At 39.2% G+C, this 12,164-nt stretch overlaps 3 protein-coding genes across 53 annotated transcripts; 1 reads left to right on the top strand and 2 right to left on the bottom strand.

Annotated features, from left to right (window-relative positions):
• Positions 1 to 2,538: 2,538 nt before the first annotated feature.
• On the bottom strand, positions 2,539 to 3,502 carry LOC117569665 (uncharacterized protein CG1552). Of its 2 annotated transcripts, none has more exons than XM_034250923.2 (3): positions 3,237 to 3,502; positions 3,063 to 3,177; positions 2,539 to 2,882 (listed from the first exon to the last, which is right to left on the bottom strand). In XM_034250923.2, exons 1-3 carry the CDS (start codon positions 3,442 to 3,444, stop codon positions 2,660 to 2,662), a joined length of 546 nt encoding a protein of 181 aa, XP_034106814.1. In that variant the 5' UTR covers positions 3,445 to 3,502; the 3' UTR covers positions 2,539 to 2,659. The 2 variants fall into 2 exon arrangements, with proteins under 2 accessions (XP_034106814.1, XP_034106806.1); XM_034250915.2 differs by having other exon boundaries at positions 3,024 to 3,177.
• A 1,469-nt stretch (positions 3,503 to 4,971) lies between these two features.
• Positions 4,972 to 9,299, bottom strand: LOC117576274 (uncharacterized). Its single transcript, XM_034260923.2, has 5 exons — positions 9,011 to 9,299; positions 8,872 to 8,934; positions 8,714 to 8,807; positions 8,572 to 8,654; positions 4,972 to 5,114 (listed from the first exon to the last, which is right to left on the bottom strand). Exons 1-5 carry the CDS (start codon positions 9,117 to 9,119, stop codon positions 5,083 to 5,085), a joined length of 381 nt encoding a protein of 126 aa, XP_034116814.1. The 5' UTR covers positions 9,120 to 9,299; the 3' UTR covers positions 4,972 to 5,082.
• LOC117576197 (serine-aspartate repeat-containing protein I-like) lies at positions 5,284 to 8,511 on the top strand. 50 transcript variants are annotated; one of them, XM_052008742.1, is made up of 14 exons: positions 5,284 to 5,370; positions 5,401 to 5,550; positions 5,641 to 5,790; positions 5,851 to 6,030; positions 6,181 to 6,306; positions 6,577 to 6,732; positions 6,763 to 6,882; positions 6,946 to 6,999; positions 7,137 to 7,202; positions 7,233 to 7,430; positions 7,521 to 7,610; positions 7,671 to 7,902; positions 7,933 to 8,012; positions 8,253 to 8,511. In XM_052008742.1, the coding sequence occupies exons 1-14, from the start codon at positions 5,299 to 5,301 to the stop codon at positions 8,478 to 8,480; spliced, it is 1,902 nt and encodes a 633-aa protein (XP_051864702.1). In that variant the 5' UTR covers positions 5,284 to 5,298; the 3' UTR covers positions 8,481 to 8,511. The 50 variants fall into 50 exon arrangements, with proteins under 50 accessions (XP_051864702.1, XP_051864703.1, XP_051864709.1 ...); XM_052008743.1 differs by having other exon boundaries at positions 6,241 to 6,306; XM_052008749.1 differs by lacking the exon at positions 6,181 to 6,306 and adding an exon at positions 6,451 to 6,510 and having other exon boundaries at positions 6,691 to 6,732.
• Positions 9,300 to 12,164: the final 2,865 nt, after the last annotated feature.

Genomic DNA, 12,164 nt, shown 5'->3' on the forward strand with positions numbered 1-12,164 from the left:
TATTACAAGCTGTACTGTGAGATACCCATTCGCTATAAAGGCAATGCAATGATTTATTATCGTTATAATATACTGAAATATACCAAAATGTGAATCGAATATATACTAAAATACACCAAACTACATATTTGGTACATTAATATGACAAACTCCATTCTCATGAACAGCAATGCAATGAAGTATTATCATTCAAATATACCAAAATATGCCAGCGAAATTGGAAACTAAAATAATATACGCTAGATGGCGCTAGTGTTGGTACAGTTGTGCTGCGGTCGCAAACGATTAAATCCCATTCGGTTCGGCGACTCTGGTCTCAAGGGAGCTGAGAGCGAGTGAGAGAGAGAGAGAGAGAGAGAGTGAGAGCGAGAGAGAGTAGCTGATGATGCCGAGTATCTTTTGTATTTACTTCTGGGCCACATGCAACATGCGGCAACAAGGATAACGCTAACGCCAAGCAGCGGCTGCCCCAATGCGACATTGTCCCCCAGTTGTGGAAGCCAAGGAAGCCAAGGAAGTAGAGAAGCAACCAAACAGCCAAACATCCAAGGAAGTAAGGAGCCAAGAAGCAGAAGCTATGCACAAGGCTGTCCTTCGCTTGGGCTATCAAAAGTGTTGCTTATTAAAATAAAATTTATTGCTTGTTTGCTGATAAAAATGAAGACAGACACACAGGGCACATACCGCCCGCCAGGGGGCGCTGCAGCAGCAGCTACCACTGTGTGTGTGTGTATGTGTGTGGCACGTAAAAGTGTTAAAACGATAAGCGGCGATAGCGGCAAAAACATAAAGAATATTGCTGCAACAGGAAATGCAGCGTCATAAAGCCATAAGGGCACAACACGCAAAAAAAGAAGAAGAGAAAAGAACAGAGAGATAGAGTGAAAGAGACAGAGAGAGGAAAAGGAAATGCGGAGCAGGGCGGAAGTTGCTCTTAGCTCAGACTAGACAAAAGCCATAATGCAATTAAAGGTGTGGAAAGGAATGCAAATAAGCGGGCTGCTTAATGAGCGGCTAGCTGAAGAGCACAACTGGAGAGCTACTCTCTCTCTCTCTCTCTCTCTCTCTCTCTCTCTAATCAGGATGCCCACTTCCTGCTGCAACAGAGCTACTTGGTCATGCCTCGCTGCTCTGCAACTGGCCACTTGACAATGGCACTCGCCGAGAGCAGCTGGCAACTGTCTCCGAGTCTCGAGTGCCCAGCTTACTTGATTCACTTCTCCTAAAGGCTATTGCCACAGCCTCACCTCCATCTCCCTCTCTCTCTCTATCTCTCTCTCTCTCTCTCTCTCAATCACGCGAAATCCTCCTGGTTGGGGAAATTGAAGTAAAATATTAAATCCGGCTTTGGGCATTATGAGCATCGAGAGAATTGTGCAGCCAACTCTAACAAAGTTGCAATTTATAATATTTAAAGACAATCAAAACATTATTATTAATACATATATTGTACAGTTGATCTAAACATTAACTATATAAAATACTGGAATAACAAGCAATAAACTTATCAGATCTATAAAACATGACAACATTTATCGCAACTATTGATTTTGTCCGTCTGTCTGTCAATATAAAACACTGGAACTCAGAGACTTTGAAAGGTAAGAGATATTATAATTTCTTTTAATAATAACAAGCGTAATTTTGAAGTCTATATGATTCCTTAAAATCTGGTTTCGATCAGTTAAGTTATTTAAGAAACACTTTGGTATGGGCAAAAACGTCTACTTACTACGGGTTTAAGTTACTTTGGCTAATATATGGTATGTTTACTATATTTTGCACTCTTTGGTATATTTTTAATGTGGTATTATGTTATTACATCAAATATTCGGTATTTTGTAGGATTTTTTGTATATTTTGGTATAATGTTTACTGACAATCTGGTATTTTTAAGTTCTATGATATATTTTTTATTGTAGTTTGGTATATTTTAGTATTTTTGTGGTATATTAATTCGGTATTTTTTATTTAGTATTGGTCGACAATTTAGTATTGGTCGACAGTCGACTATATTTTCCACTCTATGGCAAATCGTGAATATAGTTCTATACGAATATACCACATATATCCTTTGGTATATTTTTAGTATTTTTTAGGTATATTAAATGGGTATTTTTTAAAATATAATATATAACGCTATTTTTGTTTTGCTTTTATTCAAAATTGGTAGAGGGTATCTCACAGTCGGGTGTAGCTTTCTTACTTGCCGTACTTTGAAAATAGATTTCACTACAAAAGTGCTTTGCTTCAAAAATGGACTGCACCTTTGCAAGAGCATTTGATGTACGACAATCGGCAGTGAGAGCAAGAAAACTACTCTTCCCTTTGCATTTCTCGTTTTTTTTTTTGTTTTTTTTTGGCCACTGCTTCAAGAGCTTTGTCTAGACGACGCGACGACAAAGTCGCAAAGACGCAGGCAAAACCCCAAAGCTACTCGAATCTCAAAAGCAATCGCAATGCGAATCCGAATCGCAATCGCAATCGAAATCGAAATCTCCCCGTAAAGAGAAAGAGAAAGAGAAACACAATTGGCAATCAGTTTGTTGGCTGTTGGTTATGAGCCCATATATATATAAATGTGTGTGTGCTACTCTATAATTGGAGTTTAGGCCAAGTTAACAAATCTCAATTGAATGCAGCTCAACTTGAGTTGAGTTTAGTAGTTGTTGTAGCCCATCTCACTGAGCAGCGTGTTGCCATCGGAGGGCGTGCTGGGATCCTGCATGTTGCGGAGCACACGATGCCGGAAGTGCATTGTCCTCAGGCGTTGCATGCGTCGCTTCAAGTTGCAGTAGACGGGGCAACAGTCCGGGAATGGTTTGTACATGAGATCCTCCTCGTCTCCCTGTTCGCACTGTTCGGGCAGAATGTCCAGGCAGCTGGCAAGAAACAGAATACAGTATACATATAGTGGTGGTATTAGCAAAAGAGTTCGCATGCAGTTTATGTGCGTGGGGAAAGTGCGGCATGCCACATGCGGCATGCTACTAGACTAGCAAAGCATTTATTGGTGGCACTACTCGTTTGGTCTAGACATTTTTTCCACTACGAAAATAGACCTGGAACGCGGCATAATCTGATTGTTCTCGCAAAACAGATTCGAGCAGAGACTCAGTAGGACGAGGCGACGTGGCAGGAACTTCGATTGCTCCCACATGCAGCGGCGATACGAACCTGCAACACATCAAATAACTGACTGCACATTGCAAACGTTTGTCAAATGGTCTACTTACGCAACACGCTATTATCATTCTCGCTCGAGTCATCGGGATTGTTATAGCCGCGCTGCAGCTGATAGTGTTTCATATGGAACTGGCCGAATCCCTCGGCACAGTCCAGCCAGGCGAGGCACAGGCCCAGGCCCAAAGCCAGCTGCAGCCACATCGATAACTGTTGCTGTTGCTGCTGTTGTTGATGCCGTTGTTGATGTTGTCGCTGCATCGTGCCTCTAGCTAACTGTATTCCGTGTGGCGTGTGTGTGGGGCAACTGATGTGTGGCAACTACGCGCTTAACTCACACCCCACACACACGGTCACTCGCCACTCACCACTCGACATTACGTATACGCAATGTGATTCCACTGTGTGTGTGGCTCAATTGGCCGCGCCACTTGATTAAATCAACAACGAAAAGAAGCAAAACAACATTCCAAAAACTGAATCTTGCAAATGCAAAATTATTGCGTTTTACATGCGCCCAATGATTAATAAATACCTCGTTCGCATTCGCAATTCGCATTCCTATTCCTATTCTCATTCTCATTCGCATTCGCATTTCTATTCGCTCACGACACGCTCACGCTCGTATCATAGGCACCCTCATCTCATCAGGCCACCAAATTGTGCAAAACAGTTTGTCATAATTGTCCCCAACGATCCCTCAAAATGTCAAGTGCAACTTGTGACACACAAAAATGGGATTAACAACCATACAACTAAATATTCGCGATTTCACGAGCACATCAACATCAACATCATCATCATCATCATCACAATGGCCACGCGGCATTGCCCGTGATTGAAATCAATCGTACGTTGCATATTTACGTAGCGTATCAAGTATACGCAGTTTACTTTTCACATGAATCTAACGTTGTAAGTGTACGATGAATATTTAGAGCATTCGGTATATGCAGTATACACAGTATTTTGATCGAATGAACATAATAAGTATACGCAGCGACTATTATTAAGTATGTATAGTATACGCAAAAACTGTAGTACATAGAGTATACGCAGTATATTTTGTATGTGCGTAGTTGAAGTATATATAGTAACGTATACCAAGTATTTTTGAATTTATTAAGTATACGCTATATCCGTAGAATTAGAATTTTACTGCGTATCCTTTGTATATAAATTATGTGCAGTACATTAGTGTAGTAGTAGTAATAGTGTATTCAGTATATGTAGTATTTGAAGTATTTGCAGTACATGCATTATATTGAGTATATGCAGTATATTCAGTATGTGTAGCATATTCAGTATATCTATTATATTCAGTCTGTGTAGGGTATTCAGTATTTGTAGTATATTCAGTATATGTATTTCATTCAGTGTATGTAGTATATTCAGTATATGCAGTATATGTAGTATATTCAGTATATACAGTTTATATAGTATATTCAGTTTATATAGTATATTCAGTATACCTAGTATATTAACCGAGGCAAATATAAAGTATACGCGACACATGTACAATATAAGGGATACATAGTATATTTGGAGTATTATATTTAAGCATTATATTGTGCTCATGAAAAAGTTTGTTACGTATTTAAAGCACAATTTCAACAAGAAGTTTGGATATGCAGTACATTTTGTACATGTATATTTTCAATACGCAGCTTATATAGTATTCCATTTACTATCACAGCATTAGCAAACAACCAAAAAAAAACATATATAATATATTCAACAACTTGCAAGCTTGTAAACAATAATTATTTCTTATAATAACTTAAAATATTGCAGCTTGTAGATTATTTTATTTGTGTCCCATCACCTAGTAATATATAATACAATATTAAAACACAGCTAAGATTATATAGTACGCTTAGCCCGATACTCGTAACAAAGTTACTCTTCGTCGTTGATATTCCGTTTGGAATCTGTAAAAAAAAAATCAAAGTCGAAATCGTATTTCAGTCGCAAACTATTCTACAGTACGGCGTTCGGCCTGATTCAGTCGTTGTCCATGTCGAAGTGCTTGAACTGTCCGTCTGAACCGAAGAAGGTCCAATGATTGTAGTCAATACTGTTGTCTCCTCAGTGGTCGACGTTGAATCCTCAGTTATGCGTGATGTTGAGTCACCCGGCACCGTAGTGTCCTCCGAGGTAGACGTTGAGCTATCAGAAGATTCTGAAGTAGATGTTGAGCTCTCAGAAGATTCCGAGGTAGATGTTGAGCTATCAGAAGATTCCGAGGTAGATGTTGAGCTATCAGATGATTCTGAAGTTGATGTTGAGCTATCAGAAGATTCTGAAGTAGATGTTGAGCTATCAGGAGATTCTGAAGTAGATGTTGAGCTATCAGAAGATTCAGAAGTAGATGTTGAGCTATCGGGAGATTCTGAAGTCGATGTTGAGCTATCGGGAGATTCTGAAGTCGATGTTGAGCTCTCAGAAGATTCCGAGGTAGATGTTGAGCTATCAGAAGATTCCGAAGTGGAGGATGTGCTATCAGAAGATTCCGAGGTAGACGTTGAGCTATCAGAAGATTCGGAGGTAGACGTTGAGCTATCAGAAGATTCTGAAGTAGATGTTGAGCTATCAGAAGATTCAGAAGTAGATGTTGAGCTATCGGGAGATTCTGAAGTCGATGTTGAGCTCTCAGAAGATTCCGAGGTAGATGTTGAGCTATCAGAAGATTCCGAAGTGGAGGATGTGCTATCAGAAGATTCCGAGGTAGACGTTGAGCTATCAGAAGATTCGGAGGTAGACGTTGAGCTATCAGAAGATTCTGACGTAGATGTTGAGCTATCAGAAGATTCTGACGTAGATGTTGAGCTATCAGAAGATTCTGAAGTAGATGTTGAGCTATCGGGAGATTTTGAAGTAGATGTTGAGCTATCAGAAGATTCCGAGGTAGACGTTGAGCTATCAGAAGATTCTGAAGTAGATGTTGAGCTCTCAGAAGCTTCTGAAGTAGATGTTGAGCTATCAGAAGATTCCGAGGTAGATGTTGAGCTATCAGGAGATTCTGAAGTAGATGTTGAGCTATCAGAAGATTCGGAGGTAGATGTTGAGCTATCAGAAGATTCTGACGTAGATGTTGAGCTATCAGAAGATTCTGAAGTAGATGTTGAGCTATCGGGAGATTCTGAAGTAGATGTTGAGCTATCAGAAGATTCTGAAGTAGATGTTGAGCTATCAGGAGATTCTGAAGTGGATGTTGAGCTATCAGAAGATTCTGACGTAGATGTTGAGCTATCAGAAGATTCCGAGGTAGATATTGAGCTATCAGGAGATTCTGAAGTAGATGTTGAGCTATCAGGAGATTCTGAAGTGGATGTTGAGCTATCAGAAGATTCTGACGTAGATGTTGAGCTATCAGAAGATTCCGAAGTGGAGGATGTGCTATCAGAAGATTCTGAAGTAGATGTTGAGCTATCAGGAGATTCTGAAGTAGATGTTGAGGTATCAGGAGATCCTGAAGTAGATGTTGAGCTCTCAGAAGATTCCGAGGTAGATGTTGAGTTATCCGAAGATTCTGAAGTAGATGTTGAGGTATCAGGAGATCCTGAAGTAGATGTTGAGCTATCAGAAGATTCTGACGTAGATGTTGAGCTATCAGAAGATTCCGAAGTGGAGGATGTGCTATCAGAAGATTCTGAAGTAGATGTTGAGCTATCAGGAGATTCTGAAGTAGATGTTGAGGTATCAGGAGATTCTGAAGTAGATGTTGAGCTATCAGAAGATTCCGAGGTAGTAGATGTTGAGCTATCAGAAGATTCTGAAGTAGATGTTGAGCTATCAGAAGATTCTGAAGTAGATGTTGAGCTATCAGATTCTGAGAGATTCCGAGGTAGATGTTGAGCTATCAGAAGATTCCGAGAGATGTAGATCCGTTGAGCTCCTGATCAGAAGATTCTGACGTAGATGTTGAGCTATCAGAAGATTCCGAAGTGGAGGATGTGCTATCAGAAGATTCTGAAGTAGATGTTGAGCTATCAGGAGATTCTGAAGTAGATGTTGAGGTATCAGGAGATCCTGAAGTAGATGTTGAGCTCTCAGAAGATTCCGAGGTAGATGTTGAGTTATCCGAAGATTCTGAAGTAGATGTTGAGCTCTCAGAAGATTCTGAAGTAGATGTTGAGCTATCAGAAGATTCCGAGGTAGATGTTGAGCTATCAGAAGATTCGGAGGTAGACGTTGAGCTATCAGAAGATTCTGACGTAGATGTTGAGCTATCAGAAGATTCTGACGTAGATGTTGAGCTATCAGAAGATTCTGAAGTAGATGTTGAGCTATCGGGAGATTCTGAAGTAGATGTTGAGCTATCAGAAGATTCCGAGGTAGACGTTGAGCTATCAGAAGATTCTGAAGTAGATGTTGAGCTCTCAGAAGCTTCTGAAGTAGATGTTGAGCTATCAGAAGATTCCGAGGTAGATGTTGAGCTATCAGGAGATTCTGAAGTAGATGTTGAGCTATCAGAAGATTCGGAGGTAGATGTTGAGCTATCAGAAGATTCTGAAGTAGATGTTGAGCTATCAGAAGATTCTGAAGTAGATGTTGAGCTATCGGGAGATTCTGAAGTAGATGTTGAGCTCTCAGAAGATTCTGAAGTAGATGTTGAGCTATCAGAAGATTCCGAGGTAGATGTTGAGCTATCAGGAGATTCTGAAGTAGATGTTGAGCTATCAGAAGATTCCGAGGTGGATGTTGAGCTATCAGAAGGTTCTGATGTAGATGTTGAGCTATCAGAAGATTCCGAAGTGGAGGATGTGCTATCAGAAGATTCTGAAGTAGATGTTGAACTATCAGGAGATTCTGAAGTAGATGTTGAGGTATCAGGAGATTCTGAAGTAGATGTTGAGCTCTCAGAAGATTCCGAGGTAGATGTTGAGCTATCAGAAGATTCCGAGGTAGATGTTGAGCTATCTGGAGATTCTGTAGTAGATGTTGAGCTATCAGGAGATTCTGAAGTAGATGTTGAGCTCTCAGAAGATTCCGAGGTAGACGTTGAGCTATCAGAAGATTCTGAAGTAGATGTTGAGCTATCGCAAGATTCTGAAGTAGATGTTGAGGTATCAGGAGATTCTGAAGTAGATGTTGAGCTATCAGGAGATTCCGAAGTGGAGGATGTGCTATCAGATGATTCTGAGGTAGATGTTGAGCTATCAGAAGATCCTGAAGGAGTTGTTGTACTTTCAGAGGAATCTGTGGAATCTGAAGAAGTTGTTGTTCCCTCTGACGATACTGTGATGCAAGTTTCAGAACTGGTTGTCGAGGAAGGTGACTCAGTAGAGGTTTGAGGCTCGGTTGTGATCGGCGTGGTCGCAGTTGTCTTTGGTAAAGTGGTCAGGGTCGTGAGTGGCGGTCTAGCAGTCGGAATGGATGTTGTACCTGATCCGGTGGCTTGACAGAAGATATCGTCGCACCTGGGGTATATAATACTTCCTGCCAGTTGGGACCTGCATCTAGTGACGCTGCGGGGAAGAGAAGACGATGATGATTGGGTCTGACTCTGTGTATACAAATCGCTTACCTCAGACGATTGGCTGACGTGCAGCTGAAGTAGCAGCGCTTCACCATGAGCGGAATTATGGTATCCTGCTCACATAGTGGCCTCGAGACTTTGACTAGAGATTGGGGAATAGAATGCGAGCAATGAGTGTGTGATTGAGTGTGAGTTTGTATGCTCACTTTCTTCGTCAAATCGCTGGCAGTAACTCGAATGCGCTACGGATACGGATGCAACGGACTGTTCTGAAAGTAAACAGAGTACAACAAAATTGAAAAGGAGCTGCAGATGAGTTGAGTTCGCGAGTTCCCAGTTGCTAACTTGCTTCATCCGGACTGGCTTTGGCTGGCATCAAGGCCAGGGCAAAGAGCAGGAACAGGATCATTGGAAGCTGCCTGCACAGTCTCTCAATGGAAAGTAAAAGTTTCATTCCGTTTGCTGCTAATTCGAGAGGACTCCGAACGAACGAACCAAAAAACGAAAGAAAAAAAATGTGAACGAAGGGCGAAAGTTTTGGCGAAAGAACTCAGAAATCAAAAAACTTCAACTTGCCAGTCGTAAGCATGTATTTGCTTGCGTTTGCTTGCTGGCTGCTGAGTTTTTGTGGTATAAGCGAGTGCAGTGGCGCTTTATATTTATATGAACTATATAGAGAGAGAGAGAGAGAGGACGCAGAGAGGACGCAGCAAAGCAAGTTGCAACTGTCTGAAAAATCGTATAAATCAGTTCTTGCGATTCCTTTCTTCTTCATTTCGCTTCGCCTCTCATCGCAGTTCTCAAGTGCTGCACTAACGAAAATGATTACAAACTTTTGCCAAATGACATCGTAAAAAGTTAAATAACTTTGTAGGCAACAACAACAGCAACAACATCGCGACTTCTGCAACAACAATGGGGAAGCAAATCGCCCTGATAAGTGCCAGCGAATTCCATGCGTAATTGCATTCTGAATATTTATTTTGCAGTTCAACTTAAAGTGCTTAGTTCTTCCCCTTTACTCCCCTCTCCTTTCCCTACCCCCTTCAACTCCCTCGAGGCAGAAAGCTACTCATAACTCCAAATGCGCATTACGCATACGCACTGATGTACTGCGCACTACGACCATCAGCTCACGGTCAAAACACAATTCCTTGCCAGTTTAATTGATTGATAGACTTTGCTTCCACAACTGCTCTAAGCAATATTTCATTTTTCAAATATCTAGTCTAAGAATGAGTGGATAATAAAAGAAGACTGCTACAGTTGAGTGTGCTCGACTATGAGATACACACATTTTCAATCAACACGAAACAGTGCCGAAGTATTCCCAAAATATACCTCATTAATATACTAACAAAATACTTAAATAAACCACGGACTATTTTCGGTATATCAATATATTACAAAATATACCAAAGAATGTTATTCTTAAATATACCAAATCAATATACTAACAATATACTAAAATATACTAAGGACTGTATTCAGTATATTGGCATACCCATGACATAATAAAACGGTATATAAAATAAATACACCAAATCAATGTGCTAACAAAATACTGAACATACTAAAAAGCCTATATTTAGTACACTAAAATATACCGAAGACTTATTGTGGTATATCGATATAATATAATACAAAATATATCAGTGAGTACTGTGCGGTATTATTTTCTTAACATATACCAACTTAATATACTAACAAAATACTAAAATGGACCAACGACTATATTTGACATATCGAAGTGCTTCAAAATATACCACACCGTGGAAAATATGAATACTAAAATATACCAAAGACTATAATTGGTATATCGATATAGCACAAAATATACCAGATTGTCAGCCAAAGCAATTAAGACTCGAATACAACAGCCGTTATTTGGGATTCTTTTGCCTGTTTCATACATTTGCTGTATACACAAAGTTGTAATAAATGATTGAATAATAATAAGTTTTAAATAAAATGAAAAGGTGTACAAAAATAACAATTAATTTTAAATAAAAAGAGTTGTTTTGGCAAGTTTGATATACTCAAAATTCGAACCCTCGTTGGAAGGCAAAGCGGTTGCTTTAGCTTGTTTTGCTAGTGAATTAAATGCATGTTAAATTGAGTTTTAAATGATTTACATCGTCGCTACACAAAACTGATGGCAATATGTTCGTGCTGGCAACTTGGCAAAGCGGGGTTCAAATTAAACGAAATTAAATGAAATTTATTGCAGGAGAGCAGCAAATGAAAAGCTGCCTAAAAAACAAAGCGAGAGCTTAAAACAAGCGTCGCATGAGAAAAGGAGGCACACTCCTTTTTTCTGGTCAGCCGCCATACTCCAAGTGTCGCTCAGTGGGGAACATTCACATACCCACTCGCACACTCATTCACTTATATTCACTCGCACACTCGCAGTCGCAGTCGGAGTCGCTCGAGTGAGCTCAGTGGGCAGCCCAGCCAGCAATTAAGTTTGTTGAAAGTTGAAAGTTTTCGCAGCGACAACATTGTCTGCTGCGACCCTTTTGTTTGCACGTGGCCCAAAACACACTACATACTCATTGTGATACCCTGTAAGTTGAGCAGCAGCAGAGCGGGAATACTTAAACAAGAGAAGAGACTATGAATACGAATTACGTATACTTGATATTTATATAATGAGTGTAATTAAATTAGAATTCAATTCAAAACTAAAAAGGAAACTTCAGCTATATTCAATTAAAATTTGCAACTACATATTGAAGAAGGAAATTTGAAACACAGTGTATATAAAATTTATTTAAATTAAATTAAAAACTGAACAGAAGATTAAATTAATTAAATGTGCAATTTACCAAAAATTCAATTCAAAACTTAGAAGGAAACGAAAACTAAATTAAATTCAAATCTGAAATTATATATTTAAGAAGGAAATTTAAATTACATTATTAAATCAATATACAACTTATAAGAAATAAATTAAAAACTAAAAAGAAACACAGAAAGTCAAGAGGAAAACCCACACAATAGAATTGCAATTCAAGTCAACTAAATATAATATAAAATTATCATTAAAAGGAAAGCTCAACCCAAAATTAATTTCTAAGGGTAATGTTTCTACAAATTTATACGATACTGTGAAATGCTTGCTCATAAAATATACTATATTAATATACTAACAAAATACTAAAATATACAAAAGACTAAACACAGTATATAGTCATATAAAAACACAACCACAATAACAACACAAAAAAAAATATAATTTAATTCATTTATTCCTTTATTTTATTTTTTTTATTCAAATTACATTTTTGCTCTAGTCACAAATTGTTTACAGCATAACTGACAGTCGAGCAGGCAATCAGTCGATGTAGCTTGTTATACGCAATAGAGAAGTCATTCGACTGCTAAGCTATTGTTGTGCTATCTTATCCGAATGGCATCCTAGGCGTATACGTAATGCGATGCGTTGCTGTTGAGTTTCCTTGTGTTTAATTGTGGCCGCGTCTGCACGTGTTGTTTC

The sequence above is a fragment of the Drosophila albomicans genome, chromosome X (assembly GCF_009650485.2).
Source record: "Drosophila albomicans strain 15112-1751.03 chromosome X, ASM965048v2, whole genome shotgun sequence".
NCBI classification, from domain to species: Eukaryota; Metazoa; Arthropoda; class Insecta; order Diptera; family Drosophilidae; genus Drosophila; species Drosophila albomicans.